The following is a 21,868-nucleotide window of genomic DNA, read 5'->3' on the forward strand; positions in this document are numbered from 1 at the left end:
TCAACCCGGTCATATACAATTGCACTTGCCCGTACCATACATATGTTTGTGTTAGAGCCTAGAGGATGTACATATATATATTTTGATTTTCTAAAAAAAATTATTTTGATTTAAAAAAAAAAAAGGAAGCAGATGAACTGTGTCAGGTAATGAAGCTGCAGGCATCTGCCCTTTCAAGTCAACAGGCCAGTTCTTGTTGACAATAAATAAAATTTTGTTTAAAAAATTTACACTCTATTAGAAACCATAAAAAAATCATAAATAAGAAAATAATAATATCTGATGACAAAATAATATTATGTTTGATATAATTGCTGTGAAATCCATAATTAATCTTAATGCATTAATTAGATTATTCAAAATTAATTTGCACTAAATTCTGTTTTTTATAAGATTTTCTAAATAAAACTTCTAATTTTAAAAAGTTCTTGCTGGATTGGTTTTTTGCAGACAAACTCCCTTTAACACGAAAAAGAAAACAGAACAAACATGGGCAGCAACAACCCGGTGGTTCATTACAGTAAAAGTACCTAGAAGGCAAGTGCCCTCAAACAATGACAATAAAAATCATTCAAACTCAACGGTCCTAAGACTCAATCCCGAGTTCTTCACTTCTCCAAGAGCCTCAATCCCGAGTTCCTCACTTCTCCAAGAGCTTCTCGATCATATCAGCCGCTTCTTGAACGGTGGTGATGCTCTGGGCGCTTTCTTCCTCGACGCTGATTCCAAACTCCTCTTCGAGTCCCATTACAATCTCAACCTACGCGAACAACGGCAACGTTTCAATTGACATCATAAATATACAATCATTACCAAGAAATGGTCCGATCCCAGGTTCTGTTTCTAGGCTGTTTGAGTCTGATATTTTTCCAGAGATAGATATTACAACCATTAATGACAGACCACATATCATATTCTCATACATAACAATGCAAGATGGTTAGAGGAGTGTTTGTAAACAAAGAAAAAAGTACAATAAAAATCCCAAGAAAAATAGTTGACAGCCGAACAATATAAAAAGGAAGCAATTTTTAATTTACGCAACTATTTAGAAAATTCGGAGGTTGAAATGAATGATTTAGCCAATAGTTAAGAAACACAATGTTTGATTGATATCAATGCTTCACTAATTCCACATTACCGTGTCAAGTGAATCAGCACCAAGTGTTGCAAACTTCGACTCTCCAGAGACGCCTCGATCGGCAGGAAGGGCGAGTTGCTTCCTCACAATCTCACACACTTTGTCCACCGTTTCAGGTTTGGCCTATACAAAATAATTTTTGTTTCTTTGAGAATGTAATAAACACCACTCACTATCTTTTCCACTTTTTGGATAAGTAATGAAATTCATTTATAAATAAAAAAACACCACCTATCACCGGTGAACATGGAATAAACGACAAAAACTTCATGACAATGATAGCAAGATGCTAAGCAAAATGATGAACAAATGATTGTTGGTATAAACGAGACATACTGCACATGCAACTCGGAAACGAGTGGATGACTGTGCCGTGAGAGATGGGAAGCCCTTCACATGGAATGAAAGTGAAGCCTTCCTTAAATTTGAAACCTGCTTGATCTCAAAACATATAAGATTGGTGAAAACATGGCATTAAATAGAGATGAAAGAAATTTCAAAAAGCATGTTATCTGATGTAATTGATTGATTTTGAATATAATAATCCATAATTAATCACATTTGAGGTAATAAAAATCGCTAACTAAAACAGCTTTGAAAATTTTCTCTAAAATTTGAATTATTTCATAATTATTCGCATTGTTTCAAAATCCAATGGCACAGGCAATCAAAATAGAACTAAAACTGCTGCGTTCCTTTAGACATTCTCATATAAGTGGTACCGAGGTCAGCATTGAATCTTCATAAATTTTCGCTACATATAATATAGTAATATAGAACACCATCATTAAAAAACACAATACTGTTAAGCTCATGCTAAAATAAAACTTAAATAACATTCGGGAGACAAGTGTCGTGCTTAGATAAACACATACCCATGAAACTCGAATTTATTGCCTACAAAAGAAATTTGATTCCTTTTGTTTGAGATGAGACTCCGAAATCTTTTTCCCTCGAGAAATCTATCTGCTAGGTTCCGATTTTTAACTTAAAACTTGAAAAAAAAAACAGAAATCGGACTTCCTGTTTGGAAATCAATAATCCACAGCGAAAAATCAGAGTTATTTTGGTAGATCATGAAACTATGCTAATGCAACCAATATATGAGATTCCAAGAAACCTATCAGCCAACATAATGACAATATATTTATAACTATATAATCAAAAAGCAATCAAAATCAAAGATTTCGTCATCATTCGTGATTAGATAGTTTAAATTTCACAACCCAGGTAAAAAGGGTCGATTTTTTTCAACAATAAAATCAACATATATTTTACAACAAACAGATCAGATTTTTAACCCACGAAGAAAAAACGTATACATTTCACGACTGAATACACAGCTCCCCAAGACTTCAGTTCTAAAAAAAAATTATACGCCTACACATAGAAACCGAGAGAAACTACCCAGTGACAAAAACATTAAACCCAACAAAAAGAACAACAGAACACAAAAGAAAAGCCTCCAAAAATCGAATACATCGCGGGGAAGGGAATGTACCTGATTCTTCTTCAAGGTGCAAGAAACAGGTGAAAATGAAACAGGAGAAGCAGCGAACGAGGCCATTATTCTGGGATCAACTAATGGATATGCGAAAGGGGAGAAGGAGAGAGAGCCGCGGCGGAGAGCACGAAGTTTGTGACGTGCTGGTATGGTGATTAGCAAGCCAACTGTGTAGAGAAAAATAGTGAGAAATGAGACGAGCTCTCTTGGTATATATATACACATTAAACTTTTCTATTGTTTGTTTGATCTTTTCTTCGATTGTATCGAAAAGGTGTGTTTGGATGTGAGCTTGTTTGGGAAAACGAGGAAATCTTGTTTGGTATTTTCAGGTCCAATTTTTTGTTTTTTGGACAACCATTATATTAGTTTTTAAGTAATACTTTTTCCATTTCAATTGCATACACAAAAATTTACGGTCTCACGAGTCAATTTTATGAGATGAATATCTTATTTAAGTCATCTATAAAAAAAATGATTTTCATGTCAAAATAGTTATTTTTTATTGTAAGGCAAAACCTTGTGTGAGATGGTCTCACGGGTCGTATTTTGTGAGACGGATCTCTTATTTGGATCATCCATGAAAAAGTATAACTTTTTATGCTAACAGTATTACTTTTTATTGTGAATATCGGTAGGATTGATCCGTCTTACAGATAAAGATTTGTGAGACCGTCTCATAAGAAATCTATTCTTTCTTTAAAATCGTCATTCTAATATTTTATACTAAAACCAATTATTTCTCTAAAATACCCTTAACTCGTTTTGTTAAGAAGATTATTGGTTATATTTTGATGTTTTTTATACCATAAAATTCAATTTTCCAAAATTTTAGCAAAATTCTCGCAAAAATACCCTTAACGAATTTTGTTATTTTATTTGTTTTAGATAATTGTGTAGAGATTTTATTATTAACGTAACTTTTTGAGGAAATATATTTATTCAGCGTTATTATATTATTATTGAAAATCAACTAGTTCAACGGTATCTTGGTAAAATCTTGCTAGATTTGATAAATTGGATGTTTTTAATATGAAAATTCATACATGAAAATAATAATTATGAGAGTTACAAATTTGGTTGGCCACTTGACGTGAATTGAATTTGGAGTCGTTGGCTGAGCAATCCAAGTAATTTTGATAAAGACATAGACTAGTGTATTTAATTTACACAAAATATTTTTTAAAATAATAAATTATTAATTATGATTTTTTAAAATATTTTTAATGTTTATAGATTATTTTTAAAAATATTGTTAGAATTTTAAAATAGTTTTTAACACAAATACTTTTGTGAAAACGCCTTTGGAATATAGTGTGAATTTTATTCATGAATTGAGCAAATGTAATTTCAATATATAAATTATATTTTTGGAGAAAGAGATATACACAAAACTTAAAGGATCTTTTTGTAAATTTAGTAACGAAGATTAAATCTTAAAAAAATTTAAAAAATTGCTCATATTAATCCAAGAAAAATAATAGGTGTATTTTTTTTAATAGAATATTTAAACACACGCTCTTATGAAACTATTTAGCGGGTCAATTTTATGAGACATAACACATATTGAGCCCAACATATCCAAAAATATTAATTTTTATAATATAAATATTACTTTTAACTCTAAATATGGACCAATTCAATTCGTCTCACGAATATAGATCTTTGAAACCGTCACCAACTCATATTTAAATATATGTATGTTTGGCTGTGTGTTATTTATATTTTTTGTTATATTATTATTATTATTAATGTTTGAGCATATATGGCCTATATAATTATCGGATATTAATATATAATTTGTCGGTATGATTTTTAAAAATGGACGGTAACAACCAACCACACTACCTACTAAGTACTAACCCTATTGAAAATAGAACGTCCCTGATAGTTGATGATAATTTCTCGAATTTTAAATGGATATTTAGACTGCTTTTTATTATATTCTAATTTTATTACAAGTAATTAATGCATACAAATTAAGAACCTTGATTTAATTATTTTCTTCAACCGTAATTTTTTTTGAGTAGGTCTCTTGTGAGACGGTCTCACGAATCTTTATCTGTGAGACGGGTCAACCATACCCATATTCACAATAAAAAGTAATACTCTTAGCATAAAAATTAATGTTTTTCATAGATGATTCAAATAAGAGATTTTTCTCACAAAATACGACTTGTGAGACCGTCTAACACAAATTTTTGCATTTTTCTTATAGGAGGTTCAATTTTATGGAATTTATATCAACTTCTGAGAAACATTTTTCCACGATGTTTTGCGGAGAGTTTCATTGCAAGTTTATTGTGAACTTTTGTAATTGATGGTCAGATCATATGGGTAAAATTTATAAGACTAGGAACAACGCACATACGATATGTATGTAAGAGTAGGTATCTTATGAAATGGTCTCACGAATCTTTATCTGTGAGACGGGTCAATCCTACCGATATTCACAATAAAAAGTAATACTCTTAACATAAAAAGTAATATATTCTCATGGATGACCTAAATAAGATATATGTCTCATGAAATACGAACCATGAGAACGTCTCACACAATTTTTTACATATTACTAGTAACAGTAGGACCTGTACTATAATTTAGTTCAGACAGTAAAAAAATAAAAATATGAATTAAATATATAAATTTATATCATATCTATTATTTTACACACAGAACTGCTAGTTTACTACAATTTGAGTTAGATTGAAATCAATAATTTTATCAGCACAAGAACAAAAGCACAATTACATTATTTATTTTTTATTTGAACAAAAATTCTTTTTTTAATCTCTCAATATAATCATTAGTATGCTCGAAAAATATATAATTATTACTCTTCGTTCAAAATTTTATCAGTAAGAACAAAATGACATTCAAAATTAAGATCAAGTTTCGAGTTTAGAAAAATAAAAAATATTTAAATTCTAAAATTTAAATTAATTTTATGAAACGAATATTTTATTTAATTTAATTTATATTTTTTTATTTGAATAAGTTGGTTCTGTTCATAAAATTTAGAAAAATTTAAACCAAGTGAAGATCCCAACGACTGTTCTCAAAAAACACGATCACTTTCGCATATGATTCTTCGTTATCGATTTCTACGGGTGTCTTTGTTCGAATTTGAAGAATCGGATTCTGGTTCGCACAGCATCTCAGTACCTGTAAGTTTTTTTTTTCCTCTAATTTTTCACGTTCTATTTGTGTGAGCGGTGTGGGTGATGATGGTTTGGAGATCATAAATTCATGCAGTGATTGCTATTTTTTGAAGATCGTACTGTGTTGATTCGGCTATTGAGTTTGAATACTTTTGGACTTCGAATCTATTGATAAACTGTCCTGTAAACAGTGTGTGGTAGCTTTTGAACTTTATAAAGCACTGTACAGCCACTGCTCAGAGAGTACAAAGCTGTAAGTGATAGTTTAGGTGGAAGATGAAGTTCCATATTTGGTGGACGTGGAAAATTGAATTTGGGGTTAATTGTCCTTGATTACTGATTTTTAGTCCACGTTACCTGTATTTTAAAGCAAATGCCTTTCAGTCTGTTAAGAGAATGTGCAAGTTTTGTTTTTGTGTTGGACCCCTGCTTTTAATTAAACTGTCAAGGTTTGTTCTATTGGCCAGTGAAGGAATGAATTAAAATAATCTGCTATTGTTATTGCTTTAAGTTTAAGTCTGTTGACTTTTGCGTGTTATTTCAGGTTTGAAGAATTATGAATACTCAGCTAGTAGAGATTTTACCTCGGGAAATTAAATTCGTATGTAAGTAAAATAATGCAACTGCCAAATGCTACTGTTTTGAATCTTTTGACGGCCTTAAATTGTGTTTAGGGATGTATCCCATGCTTGGACGTTGGGTTTAAATAGTAAACTTTGAAAAGAAGTACTCGTTTGATATTCTTAAATTAAATTGTATGTGGAATAAGAATCACCGCTTTAATTTTCCTTACCATTTTGGAAACAACATTTCGTCAAAATTGATGCAGGTTGTTGTGCATGGGATTGGGAAAGTTATGTTCTTGTCGCAGTTACTTAGAACCCAGCATCATATTAATTATGCCTTTTGCCATGTCGATTTGGTTCTTTATTATTGCGCTGTACCATTTCCATGTCAGTTGTTCCCGGTGAAGCTTCTCACATATACAATAGAACATCTAATCTCAAGCAGAAAACTTTAGGATGCATTTTCCTTAGCTGCTTGTATGTTCCATGCATCATCTTTTGGAAATACCTAGTTAATTTTTGTTTGTGGAGTGCTGGGTAGAAGTTCTTCTTGAAGAAACGTAAGACAGTTATATTTGTATGACAAACAAAATTCAGTCTTTTGTAGATTTATGTTGCTTTCCTCCTTTTTCTACCATATTCGCTGCAGTACAATTGGTTCATCTCCATTTCATCATGTATGCAGATAATCTATCTGATTGTTCTGTTCTGAACTCTAATAGTTTTCTAAACAATGTTTCTTTTCTTTACTGAAAATTGAAACCGAGGAAAAATCCTTACTTCTCCGTTTGCGTAGAACCAAGCTTTTGTTCAGTTCAGTGGAGCGTGGACTTGAATCTTTTTCATTCTATGCCACATTTTATCTTTCGGTTTCTTCTTTCAAGAAGTTGTTCATTGCTTTATCATCTCCTGATATTTGTGCTCAACATTTCTCAGTATAAGTCTGTCTATTTAAACAAGTTCTTGTTACTTTAAATGGTTGAGTCCACAACTTCAAACAAAAGCTAAAAAAAGAACAGAATTGCATGAGTTCAAGCTACCCTGATAGTGGCATACTTGCTTAAATTCTTCTGGCTAGTGGCTAGGTGGGGTCCACATGAAAAGGTATTTCCACGTGACCAAAAAAATTTAGGCCGTTAGATCAATTGCCCTTAGGGTAGCATCTCATTAACTATTTGAAATTGATAAATCCTCATACCTCTCGTCTGAAATTGTTTCTGCTCGGACACTCTCTTGTCTTTTAAGTTGAGGTGAAGAAACAGAGTTCATGTGCTGTACACCTTGCCAATGTCACGGAGCAGTACGTAGCTTTCAAGGTTAATTGGTTTTCGACCCTGTATTTGTATCTTTTCTTTATGCAGCTGCGATGAATATATATTAGTGAATCTATGTGATCATTTTTCAGGTGAAGACAACATCGCCCAAGAAGTACTGTGTGAGGCCTAATGTAGGTATAATCAAGCCAAACTCAACATATGATTTCACGGGTATTTTATTCTCCTTCCTTGTTCTTGCAATACTTCATTCTTTTAAATCATGGTGGGGGCATTGGTTGTATAAGACTGTATTTCATTTCCCCTGCAACTTATCTAGAGCTGTGAGTTGTTTAATTTCTTTCAGGGACACTTGTTTTTTGGATCCGAAGTATAGATATCTACTAATAATTTACATCAATTTTGGACACATTACTACTATGGTTGTGCAACTGATGCACCTATCACTATGAAAACGGAGTTTAAAACTTTTATTTGAAATTTTTTTGCCAAAAACATTTTGTGTCTAGCGGTAAAGTTCTGCTTCTCATGTTTGATTTATCCTTTTCATGTTTCGATATCATTATCATATTTTATTGCAATTACCATCACATATGCTGTGGGTTAGAGAGTTTCTGATGTCTTCTTCCGATGCAGTTACCATGCAAGCTCAGAAATATGCTCCCTCTGAGATGCTATGCAAGGACAAATTCCTGATTCAGAGCACAGTGGTACCATTTGGCACCATAGAAGAGGAGATTGTGCCTAGCATGGTAGATAGCAGCCACACTGAACTTTGAATTGTATCTGTACTTTTCTTTACTTACTTTCCTTTTTCTTGCATGTCAAACTATCGGGAAAGTTGGTGGATTGCAAAGTATTGTCTTATTCTTATTCTTATTCTTCTGGCAGTTTGTTAAGGGGGGTGAAAAATATATTGAAGAGACCAAAATCCGGGTTGTTCTCACCAGTGCACCCAATTCACCCCAGAAGCAACCTGTTCATGGAATTCTCAAGGAAGAAGCCTCTCATGAAACTTTATCCCTGAAAGAGCCACATTCACCTGTTTTTCTGCCTCTTAATGGAGTTTCTAAGCAAGAACCATCATTTGAGACATCAGTTCTCGAAGTTCAATTGTTGGGTGGAGTTGAAAACATACCCCCTCCCTGTATGGTGAGACATCTTTACATCGCATCTTTCCTGAATGATAAACAGCAGGATCCAGGCCCCATTTTTACTGTTATTTAGCTGTAAGCATTGATGACAATCCGTACCTTGTTAACTAGTTGATTTCGCAATCAACAATGCTGTACTAACTCTATAATCGAGAATGCCTTTTGAAAGAGATCTTTATTTGAACTACATCTAATTAGAATACATAGCATTTGCTTCGTTAACCCAATCGAATTATGAAGCTATCTGTCTCTTGGATGCAGCTAAATAAGAAAGTCGAGGGAACCAAAACCGTTAATAACTCGGAGGAGTCTAAATCACCAAATATTAAGGACAATATGAAGTCATTTCCTGCCAAGGATGAGGAGTATCACCTTTGTAACGATGATGAATCAATACAAGTTAAAGACGGGGAAGCAACAAAGTTGCTACTTTCGGACAATGTTGAGAAGTTAAAGTTGAAGATTAGTGCTTTGAATTCAAAGTTAGCCGAGGTTATTATTTATCATACGGTACCCAAATTCTGGGGGCTGAATATACTTTGAGCTGCATATAATCCATTATTGGGGACTAGAAGTGTAGCTCAAACGTGGCTTCATATTGTGGTACAAGTGTGTCATATCTTTTAAGAATGCAGGGCATAGACTGTAGGCATAGCCAGAAACAGGGTATTTTCCTCCAATTATATTAACTCTACATCGGTAGCAACCAGTAAAACAAAGTGATATCTACCCATTTTGAATACAGGCTTTGCATCATTCACATGTCCAGGTGTAATTTGGTCCGGACTTACTCAGCTGATGCATCTTATCTTTTGTCATTCTTACAGGCTGAGTGCACCATTATGAAACTGCGAGAAGAAAATATGCATACCATCTGTGAGAAGGAAACACTGAAGGTAGAATTGGTTTTTGAATCTATACACTACATTCCTTGTCTAAATCTCCGAGCGTAACGTCCTTACTTTCTTGTAATGGCTGAATCTATAGGAATAACTGAAACCATGTTTATGACTTATGATGCATAACATGATAGTAACAAATTGAGAAATTGCTTTTATGCACTAATTAAAACGAATGCTATTCTCTACAAGTGGATAATATACTCTTGCAACTGACTATATGTCGGTTTCGGTTACGATTATTTTTCCTTTTTTACTCTTTAATGGTTTTTTCTTTCCTTCACAGGCGATTTCAAGGAGAAAGGGTGGTGGAAGAAAAGTTCAAGTTGGTTTTCCTCCACTATTTGTCTGCGTAGTCGCGCTGATTAGTCTGTCAGCTGGCTTCGTATTTCGATGTTAACTCTGGATATAGTAATAAGAACGTATAAAGGACTGACTTCTATCAAATATAAAAGGAGAAAAAAGGGAGGCCTTCGTTTTCCTCTTGGGATCTTGTGATTGCATTAAATAATGTGTATGCTTTGCTCCCCACATGAACATTGATGTGTCTGAAAAGCTGTTTTTACATATGGTAGACTAGATGGTGCTTGATGGGTTTCTTTTATCGTCATAACTTGAGCTCAAGACTGACAATAACACGAGTACCAACCATCTTTTGACATATCTGATATTTATTGGTAGAAGGGAGTCCTATTTTTTACATGGAATCAATGAATGTTTTAAATCAAAATTGTACTTTATTTGTTAGATCTTCATTCGAGATTTATACCTTATCCGATATGATATGTCTACAAGTAGAAACACCATCACCCAGTTGTCGTTTCCAGTATTCTCAAGATGGGAAACTCATAGTCGTACATCCTAGAGAGCTTGGGTATACCTACTTGTTAGTTCCGATTCGCGTGGAGTTGATGAAAGACTCGGGTAAACATCATCCATTCTATTTGTCTAGGTATTGGGAGGTTGAGAGCGAGAACCGTCACTTGATATTGCTTCATACTAAGGAACAAGGATGGAGCTCGAGAGGTTGGAGAGTCGAGCAAGCTATGGGTTTTCCCTTTTTTCCGAAGATCATGAGCTTGAGACCCTCCCAATTTGGATTGGATGAGAGCAGTGACACAAATATCCGAGGAGTTAGCAGTTTATTGTTGGGGTTATCCAAGACCATAATAAGTTCTTCAATTATATGACATATATATACATGTTTTTTTTGGCTCATGTATATGATTGACATGAGTATCCGTTCGATCAAATTTAATCAAAATATTTACATCCATAATAGAGAATTTTTGTTGTTATACATAATAAATGAGTTGAATTCCAATCGGGTAACTAGATAGAGGATCATCAATCAGGTACAAAGTTAGTTTTCGTTATTCCCTAACAAATGGCTAACATGACAACATGGGGACGGAAAAAAGATACGAGTCGAAATAAGACCATACGGAGTCGAGCTTCTAAAACTTCCAAGGCTACTTGGATCATTAAATTTTTGAGTTGAGCTCCAGTTGTTCATTGAAGCTTTATAGTTAATCGAATTCAAAATTAAGTAAATATACAGAATAAATCACTAGTAAGTAGTACATTGAATGCATCTAGTATTTTTTGCTTGCATATTAAATATTTAGGTAAAATAAATGTCTATATTTGCTTTAAAAAATTGTATATATTTAAATACTTTTTGGTTATGTACTTTTATATGTAAACCGTGATTTTAAATTTTTTTTAAAATATCTTCTTTTGTTTTCATAGAAACTGTGAACTTCTATGATTTGATGCTCTTATTTTAAAGAAGGAGTTGCTCTGAAGTTCTTTTTATTTTATATAATATGATATATATTTCATGGAGATAAAAGGTGATTGTAACTGAAAGACTATGTTTTAATTTTTACTTGATAGAGTATGTTATGGTGTATGACCAATATAAAAATTAATAATGATATGAACTTAGCGAGCTTGAGCAATTATATAGAGTTTAAACTCGATTGGCGATAACAGCTCGAACTGTATAACAATCGAGCTCTGTTAAAAGAAACTACCATCCGCAAAGAAACCAAGATGACACTTTGACTTGGCATATCACAACAAATGAACGTAACCTTGCGACCTATACCACCAATTATAGACATCTCTGCTACCTCCTCCACCCCCACACGACCAAAATAATCGTCCTAAAGCTCAAAACTGATCGTTTGCGACAAAGCAAACACGATGCAAATGAATATTAGCACAACATGATTATTCTTCACCTTGTAGAAGATGGATGCTTTGTTCGACTGGTGAGCCTGGAACGTATGGGGCAAAACCACGGCCACCAAAAACAGGACGCAGTGAATGCGTCATCGAATTTTCTCCAATAGTAGTGGACTGTACGAGTGGGGGTTGTAAGTAGCATCTTCAAACTGCTTGGATGGAGTAAGGTCTTGCCACCTTCATGAGATTCTGAAGCTTTTCCATTACCAACGAATAGCTCAGCTTCAGAATCTTGGCTTTCGCCTAGAAGTGGAATAATCAAGGATTTTGGGGTGCCTGGCTCTGAAGAAACCATTCTAGTCAGTTGTTTTGAAGATGGCATTAATAACCTTACAAGAGGCTTTGTCATCAACCCGAAAACCTGCATAATTATGCCATACAACGTGCATGAAGTCAACTTATAGAGATCATATTCTAGCAAAAATAAATGGCAAGGGTACAAAAGGAATATCGCATCACGGTGACAAGTACAAAATGATGCACATCTTTCATATATAATTTCTATGTTTTTTTGTTTTTCGGAAGCTTAAGTTATCTTACCACAGTGCTGAAAAGCACCACAGTTATTGTACTTGTGATCAAAATTGCATTCCCTCATAACTGGGTGTGGCCTGCCATAGTAAACTGTACAAGAAAGAAATTGGTCGGCATATATTCCTTTGTATGCACCCACGCTAGGCAATAAAAGTAAACTGAGTTACAGCTTCACCTGGTTGTAAGCGAGGGCCATGGAAACAGCACCACGCATAAGACCAGCCCACCATATCGTAATCTGCAGTCGCTATTGACGATTATTAAATAGTAAACATGAAGAAGGTTTTGCACGCCTTTAACAATTATTCTTACTTGCTGCTTAAAATCAATTCTCTCATTGGGAGACTTCTTGGTCAAGTTAGACAGGAACGATAAAGGGAAAACAAAGGCTGCTCTTCCAGCCAAGGTCAATCCCAGTAGTATTGCACTAACAGAAGCTGATGTTTTGGGACTGAAAAAAGAACCGATATATGAAAGTTGTGAAATTTTCAGATAACTGTAGATTTATTGTATATCTCTTTGATAATGTTTTGATGAAGAATGTACGCTGTTCTTGCTTATGCATCAACTTGCAGTAGCACACATGCACCGTACCTGGTACTTACAACTCTCCATTTCTCAATGTCTAGAGCATCCATGCCAACGTAAAGAAATATGAATATCTCAGCAACAAAAGACAGAGTAGCAAATGCGTGCCTGTAAATGGTTAAATATACACGTCAAGTAACGATTTTAATGGAAATGGGACGTGAAATGAAATAAGCAATAGTTTCTTCCAAGTGGCTCTAATTGTCAAACAATATCATACTTGGTGGTAACTCTTGAGTTCTCAGTGACATTATGCCAGGTGTAGCGTGACATCACAATCCCACAAAAGAATACGGTGAGGATGCCGCTTAAATAGAACAACTGCAGGATACATCGGGTTAAAAAGATGGTTCACTCTTACAAATCACATACTAAAAGAATGCCAAATTCACAAAATTTCTTACAATTATTCGAAAGACTTACTTCAGCCAACATGTATGAAAGGTAAGCCATAAGCATCATGATGGACACCTCACGGTCGGTGGAATGGCTGCGGTTGATCAGAGAATCAGTCACGGAGTTCAGAGAACACTACTAGCTAGGGCTATGAGGCTATCAACTGATCTTAATCCCAACATTTCTATATAAGATTGAATTATCTTCTGATAGATTTATGGAAGACAGCTCTAAAATATTACATTATTTCATTACAATGGATTATGAAAAATAGCTATGTGCACAGGTATCAAATACTTCACTCAGCTTGCTGTTTCTGGGGTTCATAGAATCTTCGGCAATAGTTAGTTCTCAAGTACAATGTGGTAATAAATTTTGATTTCAGTTGTTGTTGTGATAAAAGACGTTCACAGGGAAGGCAATTGTCACCAACCTTCCAAAGTAGAGCTTCTTAATAACGTATGCACTTAACAATCCAGCCTGCAGTACAAGACAAATCAAACATTACTTTCAAAATATCTAAGAAGCTAACAAATGAGATCCCCACCGAGAGAGAGGGAGGGAGCAACGTACGACAACTCCTAAGACAGTGCTTGTGACAAACAAATAAAAGAAGTTTCCAACTAGCTGCAAAGCTACAGCAGCATTGATATTAGACAGGTCAAAGTTCTGGACAGCATTGAAAAGCACCACAGATGTGGCATCATTGACAACTCCTTCCCCAAATACTAAACTGTAGAGTAAAGGTGTCTCATCTTGGTTTAGCACCTGCAGCGGTAGATTTAATGTCTCGAGATAGAAGAATTTTTTTTAGAAATTTCAATGGCAGAGGCTGCTTAGTCTACCTGCAATGTGCAAACTGAATCCGTTGCAGCAAAAATTGCTCCAATTGCTGAAATGAAGCAGATACAGTTTGTTCGAAACCGAAATAAGTGTCACACATATTGAAAGTAAGAAACAGAGAGATACCAAGATAATCCCCAATAGCAAGGTCAACATCCATTTTCTGGAAAAAGAAAATAGAGCCTGCCACAAGATTTAGAAGATGTAAGAAAGAGCATAATCATTTGGAGTTTACAAATTAAATAAATGTGACATGAAGGAATGAGCACACAACTTATTGAGTAATATCAAAAAAATTTCTATATGATTCCGAATTGTTTTCCCATCTAAATCTAAATAAAACTTGAGAATTGAGACAAGAAGTGAGAAAGAGAGACGGACTAATTATCAGTAAATTGCTCATGGTTATTGTTTTCCCAAGTCCCGATTAGAAAATATTTTATTCGGTTTGTGGCATAGCATTAACATTCCAAAAATCAGGAGGAACAATATGAATGAATTATCACATTGAAATTGAATCACGACATATATATGCAACCTTCAGAAATCTAAGCTCTATATCAAAGGTGATAAAGTTTTAAAGAAGGAAAAAAGAAAACAAAAGTTGACAAAAAGGCTTATCCACTAATTGACATGGTAAAATAAATTTTCTTGTTTTTGTTGAACAGGTTTAGCTCTCCAACACACACCAAACGAGAAAAGAGCAAGTGGCTGAAACAATGACAGTTAATATCAAACAAAACTGACTTAAATCTACATAAAAGACAAGAATAATTCTCATTAGTAACATGGGCAATCCATCAATTGAATAACTAAAATAAAATACAAAGCAATACCCAATGATATGATTATGAAGGATATCAAGGTGCCAAGTGCTCCAAACAGCATAATAGTCATGAAATTGCGAAAGAACTGTTTCTTCTTAACCTGAAACCTGATGAAAGATTGAGGAAAGAAAACGGAACTCAAGAAATCGGTATGTTAATCTCACACCTCAAAACCTAGCATAATTTGGAAAGCCTCAAAAGGACAGTAAAATTAGTCACTTCCACTCAAATAGCAAAACACGTTAGACTTCCGGGGTAAGACCATCTGCAGAAAGATTTGATCCAGGAAAAGAGTGTCGTCCAGAATAAGCATTAAGTAATTTGTGATTCTGTCTTAACCACACCTTATAGTTTCTCATTATCATAAAATGAAACTAAGGTTTAGAGTTCAGAGTAACAGAAACCTCAACCTCATGGGCTACCGATCAAAAGCAAACCCCAGATATGATTTTTATATCTCACTGGCACTGAGTAACACTCTTGCAAATAAATATATTCCAACGAAAGATATAATTTTGCATACTATGTTTTACAATGAATGCTGCAAAAAATGCTACTCAGGGGAAATTTGACGTCTGATTAAATAAAATTCATGGAAAATCTCTGATACTTTTTACCATTATGTTGATTAGGTCTCGTAATAGAATTGAACTCATCATCTCTTAATACCCTCATAATACATACGAAAATAGGGAAAACATCCTAGTGTCATTTTACGGAATAAGAGAATAATATCATGGCTCCAAATACAAAATAATCATATGGATTTCTTGTAAACCACAGATTGCAAAGTAAATGTCAAAGACAATCAAAAGATAATAGTGAGATTATTTTTCCAAAACAAGAACATACCCAGCATTGAAAATAATTGGTGGGAGGAGATAGAAGAAGAAAAGATCCTCACTGAAAACCAAAAGACGCGAGCTTTTCCCACCACTTATTACTAGAATCAAAACTCCGGTGCCTACTCCCTATGATATTAAATAAGTTGTAATCATCCAAATGCCAAATACAACTGATGAATAAAATCATTATTCAGATAAATATTGTCATTATGATTGCACGTGTGTGGTCAGAAGTTAACAGCATATTCATCGTCCCTCGCGAAGTTCCAGAGTCAAACCCAATTTCATCCAATAAATTTGGCCAACTATAGTTCTCAAATAGCTTCAAGCAAAAAAACTCAATTCAGCTCGCATGCAAAATTATTCCTGCAAGTTAAAACAAAAGGCAGAATACTGATATCAATAAATTTATTAAATAATAGAATCTCCGAATTTCCTTTCCCAACCAGTTCTCTCATTGCACGTAATTGCAGTTATAAGACAAGAATATCCACAAGGCACCATGTAACTAGATGAAAAAACAACACAAAAATTCGAACTTTTTTGAATTCACTTCATAGAACAACTAACCATCGGCAAATCCTTAATTACAAGGGAGCATAAATGTGACAGTGAAGCTATGTAATAAACAAGAGGCTGGTATATGTAATGAAATGCATTTCGAACTTGTACAACCGGAGTTGGTCAGTTAATGAGCAAGCACGAGTTCACAACATCCTAATGGTCAGGCTAATCGAGATTCTGTTACTCCAAAACATGAACCAAGATGGTTGAGAATCAGTCCTTGATGCACAAGCTAATAATCTGTAAAATAGATGTAAAAACATCAAGCCACTCAAGGTCCAGCCAGGACATTTAATTCATGTTTGGATTTGTCCATCATCAAACAAAGCTCAAACACAACTTCAAACCAGATAAAATTAAAATCAAGATTATCTATGGGCTGATTGCCTTGTTTCCATTATTTATCAACAAATAATACCAACACAGACGTTAGGCACATGCAGCCACACTCGAAGAAATAAAGAAAGATAAGAAATAGACAACACCCTGAAAAATAAATCAAAACGTCATGCGTACTTATTATGAGCACAATAAACATGTGAGCATGGCTACGTGATTGCATCAACTAAAAATAAAGAATACATACAAACAAACATTTCTCGTCACCTCACTAAAAGCCAAGAAACATCTCCTTCATCAAAGGCTAAACTCCAAATCAGATCTCCGTTTCAAACGTCAAATGAAAACCAGATCGCAAATAGCTTCCCCGAAATTCCTCCCGGAAAAGCTGCTTCCACAAAACTACTCAAAGACAACAAATCCAAGTCACCGAACTAGCTCAAATCACCCGAAAATGAACCTAACTGCATTCAAACACGGATTTGAATCCGTCCTTTTCCTTCAACCAGCACAAACACAGTAAATCAACAAAATAATATAATACGTTGAAATTGAAGATTCCTGAGGAACTTCCAAATAAAATACGGATTTTCGAATTAAATATTTCCCGAACAATGTGCTTCAAATTCCCACGGGATTAAAGCTCGAACGGTAAATTTTGGAGATATAAAATGTTGAACTGTGGGTTGTGCGTGCATGAGAGGGAAATCGTCAGAAAAACGACAAATCCGCGAGAGGTAACGTCAGTATTTATAATGGCAACTGAAGGAGAAAATGACGGGACTCTGATCAATTTCGTTACGATTTAATTTAAATAAATCAGATTTAAAAAGGCCACGTGGAAGAGAAATTGACGGTTGTGGAGCCCACTGAGGGTTTTAACCAATGGCAACAGTTGATTCCTTTTATTAGTGGAGCCCACTTTTGTCTTAATCCGCTTCATCATCGGGTTGATTATATTTCGTATCCCAACCGTCTGATTCGAACTCAATTTTGTACGAAGAATCACATAAGATCCCGCGGATGATGCCTTATGGCACATCTATGTCAAGATATACCAACTAAAACGGTTTGACAATTTCGACGTGCAAGATACAAACATTTTGACAAATGTCAAAAAATTGTTTGGATACTTTTTTAAATCTATTCTGTTTTATTAAAGTTGAGGATATGATAATAATCATTTGAGAAGGACATCAATTTTTTTTTTCCAATTTTCTAATATTATTATTTTTATTTTTTGTTTTTAAATTTCAACACACACTTTTATTTTTATTTTTTTTATTTCAACAATTCAAATATCAATTTAGTCCCTCCATAATTAATCAAATTTCACTTTAGTTCATCGATAATGATTAAAAAGATTGTACACACACATCGCGTGTGCAGAGTAAATAGTGTAAATGAAAATTTAAGAAAAGTTGAGAATAATCTTAAAGGATCTAGGTCTATGCCAAAAGACTTAATTATAATACATCGATAAATTAGGTTGTAAATGAATTAAATAGTTTGATCATTTATTGTGGTAAGTTTGATATTAAAAAGGTGGCTCAGAATATATTTTTGTGAGTGGCACGAAAATAATAAATGGAAATGGGGGTTTGGGCTTTTGGGGTAATTATTTAAAGTAAATCTTGTTTTGCTTTTTTGGGTGTCATATGTTAGGAAGAAAGACAACACCATGCCTAATGAATGCTTTATTAAATTGGAGAATTCACTTTTGGAGTTTCAAGAATGTTCGTAACAAATTTTCAAATCCTTTATTAAATTTTATAGTTTCATAAAAAGATGTGTAACAAAACGAGAATTTGAAGGTATAAATCATGTTAATTAGATAAATCGTATTAAACAAATCATATATGTTTAGTCGTACGATATAGTTAGTAAAGAGAATCGAACTCATGATTTTTTGTCATATAACCAAGTACTCTATCTGTTGGATGAATTTTATTTATATGAGCGTATATGTGAATACTTATGCGTTGTGGGTTGTCTATGAAATTAAGCCCAAAATAAAATGATTAAGAAAGATTTGAGTTATTGGGTTTTAATGTATCTAATAGGTTGTGTGCCTTTAATGTGTAGAGACATAAGTGTAATTTCTGTTTTTATAATGAGTTAAAACAAAAATATCAGAAGATAATAATAAACATTATCTATTTATATGGGTCATGGTCCCCAGAACACGCGCTCTCACGTTCCATGTTTCTTTCTTATTAAGAAAATAGCTCAAAAAAGAAAACTAGAAGTTTTCTATCAAGGAAAGAGCGCGTAGATCTAGAAGCTGATCAATGCACGTTCTAAAGAATTCAGGATTATGACTTCAGGTACGTTTCTGCTTGAGTTTTCTGTCAAATTCTTAACGATAAAGCATGTCAAATTCTTAATGATATATATATATATTTATTTATTTATTTTTTGTTGACGATAACAATTTAAAAGTACCCCCGTGACAAAAGAAAATTAAACACTCATCACGGCTCTTATATTATGTATATATATTTGTTGACGAGAACAATTCAAAAGTATAACCCACGACAAAAGCAAATTAACACACTCATCACGGCTCTTATATTATGTAGCATAAACGCAGCTCAACATAATTAGTGGCTTGTAAGCACATGTGTCTTTTTGCATTTAGTGAATAAAGCAGAAGCACTCGACCAGATTGTGGCGAGCAAGGCATGATTTCCACGCTTTACTTAAGGCAGACGAAATGTATTAACCAACTGGATTTATGGTCTAATTACTTATTAAGGTTCCAATTGGATTTATGATGTCCATTGATTATATAATGGCATGTTACGGTACGTGCAGGGAAACCAGGCCATATTTTTGTCAACGATGGCCCCCATTCGGCTTTCACGAAGGGAAGACCAATTGGAGCAGCCGTACACCTTCAAATTATTATTATCATTTTCAGATTTTATTTGAATTTTTTTTATAAAAATATTTATTTTGGTTGAGCAATTTTGAAACTATTAGCATATACTGTATCTGAATTTTAGTTCTCCTTTCGTCCCGAAATTGATATAAAAATGGCAAGATCATTAGGTTAATTCGGTCAAATTTGTGATAAAATTTCGAATTATTATTTAAATAAATATATTTTTGTAGTTTTAGATAAGTAAGATCATAAACTTCAAATTCAATTATTCGATATTTCATGTTAATTAAGATGAATTTCAAGTTCACTAATAATGGAGACATTTTAATTCAATTATACTTTGTTTGACTAATGTATAAATAAGTAAGATATGAATTTAAGATTTTATCTTTTTTTTTTTATTCTCAACGATAAAATTATAACCGAAATTCAAGGATTTTAAATATGTCGAAGTAAGTATTTGATTTTGAGTAAGATATTTGATTTGAGAAATGAATTTTAAATGACACTACTTTATATCGTATTTTAAACGCGCCACAATTACAAGTAATATTATTTAACTTGGTATTTAGTGGATATGAAATTCACTTATCATGTTTTTTTTCTATTTATCATGTTAATATTGTATAATTGTGTTATAATAAACCAATACTATAGGTTCCTCGTTATGTAGGATTATGTTTTGTTAGTTAAATTAAGGAGTACATTCTAAAATGGGCCCAAATAACATGTCCGGGCTTTCGAAATGCCTAGTTTATCTGCACTACCCAAATCACGTCCCGCAGATGACTCCAGGCCCAAATAACTTGCTGAATCATTTGAATTCACGTCTATAAATAATTTCAAATATTTTATTAATTTCACTAATATGTTTAAAAATGTTTAGATTGTGAACTGAAATTCAAACAAATAGTGATCTTATCATTTATAAAATTAAATTTCTTTTTAAACAATAATTTCACAGTTAACTTGTTTTTTCTTCAAGGGCAAAAACTTGTGTGAGACGGTCTCACATGTCGTATTTTGTGAGACATATCTCTTATTTGGGTCATCCATGAAAAAATATTACTTTTTATGCTAAGAATATTACTTTTGAATACTTTTTATTGTGAATATCGGTAGAGTTGACCCGTCTTATAGATAAAGATTCGTGATACCGTCTCACAAGAGACCTACTATATTTCAAGAAAATCCAAACTATTATTTTTTTTCCCTTCAGAAAATCCAAAGTTTTATTATTTTTTAAATAAAAAAGATTTTTATTTATAATTCAAATTCAATCCAAATCTTGGAATTGTTATTGACCGGAATAAAAAAATAATCTGAAAAATCATATAATGTGATAAAAGGAAAACTTTTACGCAATGAAACTTCAAAATAGTGTTTAGAACCTCTTCAAACGCGAGTTTTAATTATTTATGGTACAATAAATATTTTACTTGTCTCTAAATTTTATAAAAACATTAAAATAAAAACTCAAATACAAAATTAAGATTGAGAATACATCACACTTAAATAACACCACATAAAGATTTAAGACAATTTTTTAATTTAAAGATTTAAGACATTGTTGCTCGTGAGATGACAAAATTTAAAAAATTTGATATTTACTTTTTTCATTATTTTGAGAGCCATATTTTTAAAAAAGATTTCCAGTTATTTTCCTGTTGATATAAACTTAGAACAAAAGAATATTTTGAAAAATATAGTTAAATGATTTAAAAATAAACCTTCGTTATTTTTATTTTTTAAAAAGTTTTATATAAAAAAGATTTACAAATGATAAAATTCACGTTGTTTCTTACTTTTGTCAATATTACTATTATTACAAAATAAATAATTAATTACATTTACCTTCTCAGAGGTTGATCATGTTAAAAAAATTATATTTAAAATATTACATATACTTCCATTGAGATATGTGAAAAATAAATCCAAAAACTTCTAATATTATATTATTACACACACCCAAGCATGTTTGTATTTTTGTTACAATTAAATCCCCTAAAAATATAAAATAAATATTAATTTAAGAGTGAAAAATTTAAAATAAATAAAAACTTGACGTAGATGTTTGTAATTTCAGAAATTAT

General features: G+C 33.0%; 2 protein-coding genes and 1 pseudogene across 8 annotated transcripts; 1 reads left to right on the forward strand and 2 right to left on the reverse strand.

Annotated features, from left to right (window-relative positions):
- Positions 1-405: 405 nt before the first annotated feature.
- On the reverse strand, positions 406-2,879 carry LOC142527889 (acyl carrier protein 1, chloroplastic-like). 2 transcript variants are annotated; one of them, XM_075632876.1, is made up of 5 exons: positions 2,643-2,879; positions 1,478-1,573; positions 1,142-1,264; positions 657-760; positions 406-624 (listed from the first exon to the last, which is right to left on the reverse strand). In XM_075632876.1, the coding sequence occupies exons 1-5, from the start codon at positions 2,868-2,870 to the stop codon at positions 609-611; spliced, it is 567 nt and encodes a 188-aa protein (XP_075488991.1). In that variant the 5' UTR covers positions 2,871-2,879; the 3' UTR covers positions 406-608. The 2 variants fall into 2 exon arrangements, with proteins under 2 accessions (XP_075488991.1, XP_075488990.1); XM_075632875.1 differs by having other exon boundaries at positions 493-760.
- Positions 2,880-5,656: 2,777 nt separating this feature from the next.
- Positions 5,657-10,399, forward strand: LOC142526802 (uncharacterized). Of its 6 annotated transcripts, none has more exons than XM_075631404.1 (10): positions 5,658-5,812; positions 5,901-6,059; positions 6,351-6,411; positions 7,618-7,688; positions 7,778-7,859; positions 8,283-8,398; positions 8,538-8,798; positions 9,062-9,292; positions 9,628-9,696; positions 9,986-10,399. In XM_075631404.1, exons 3-10 carry the CDS (start codon positions 6,363-6,365, stop codon positions 10,097-10,099), a joined length of 993 nt encoding a protein of 330 aa, XP_075487519.1. In that variant the 5' UTR covers positions 5,658-5,812; positions 5,901-6,059; positions 6,351-6,362; the 3' UTR covers positions 10,100-10,399. The 6 variants fall into 6 exon arrangements, with proteins under 6 accessions (XP_075487517.1, XP_075487519.1, XP_075487520.1 ...); XM_075631405.1 differs by having other exon boundaries at positions 5,660-5,812; positions 5,920-6,059; XM_075631402.1 differs by lacking the exon at positions 5,901-6,059 and having other exon boundaries at positions 5,657-5,812.
- Positions 10,400-11,607: 1,208 nt separating this feature from the next.
- On the reverse strand, positions 11,608-17,655 carry LOC142527836 (sodium/hydrogen exchanger 1-like; annotated as a pseudogene).
- Between the last annotated feature and the right edge of the window lie 4,213 nt (positions 17,656-21,868).

The sequence above is a fragment of the Primulina tabacum genome, chromosome 15 (genome assembly GCF_025594145.1).
Source record: "Primulina tabacum isolate GXHZ01 chromosome 15, ASM2559414v2, whole genome shotgun sequence".
Classification (NCBI taxonomy): Eukaryota; Viridiplantae; Streptophyta; class Magnoliopsida; order Lamiales; family Gesneriaceae; genus Primulina; species Primulina tabacum.

Bases quoted from the DNA above. Each gene is read 5' to 3' on its own strand.
- LOC142527889 (XM_075632876.1), bottom strand. From the start codon at position 2,870: ATGTGTATATATATACCAAGAGAGCTCGTCTCATTTCTCACTATTTTT. The intron at 1,574-2,642 runs GTACATTCCCTT...GAGATCAAGCAG, and splicing joins GCACCTTGAAGAAGAATCAG to GTTTCAAATTTAAGGAAGGC. The intron at 1,265-1,477 runs GTATGTCTCGTT...TATTTTGTATAG, and splicing joins GTTTCCGAGTTGCATGTGCA to GCCAAACCTGAAACGGTGGA.
- LOC142526802 (XM_075631402.1), top strand. From the start codon at position 6,363: ATGAATACTCAGCTAGTAGAGATTTTACCTCGGGAAATTAAATTCGTA. The intron at 6,412-7,617 runs GTAAGTAAAATA...TTGTCTTTTAAG, and splicing joins TCGGGAAATTAAATTCGTAT to TTGAGGTGAAGAAACAGAGT. The intron at 8,799-9,061 runs GTGAGACATCTT...TCTTGGATGCAG, and splicing joins ACATACCCCCTCCCTGTATG to CTAAATAAGAAAGTCGAGGG.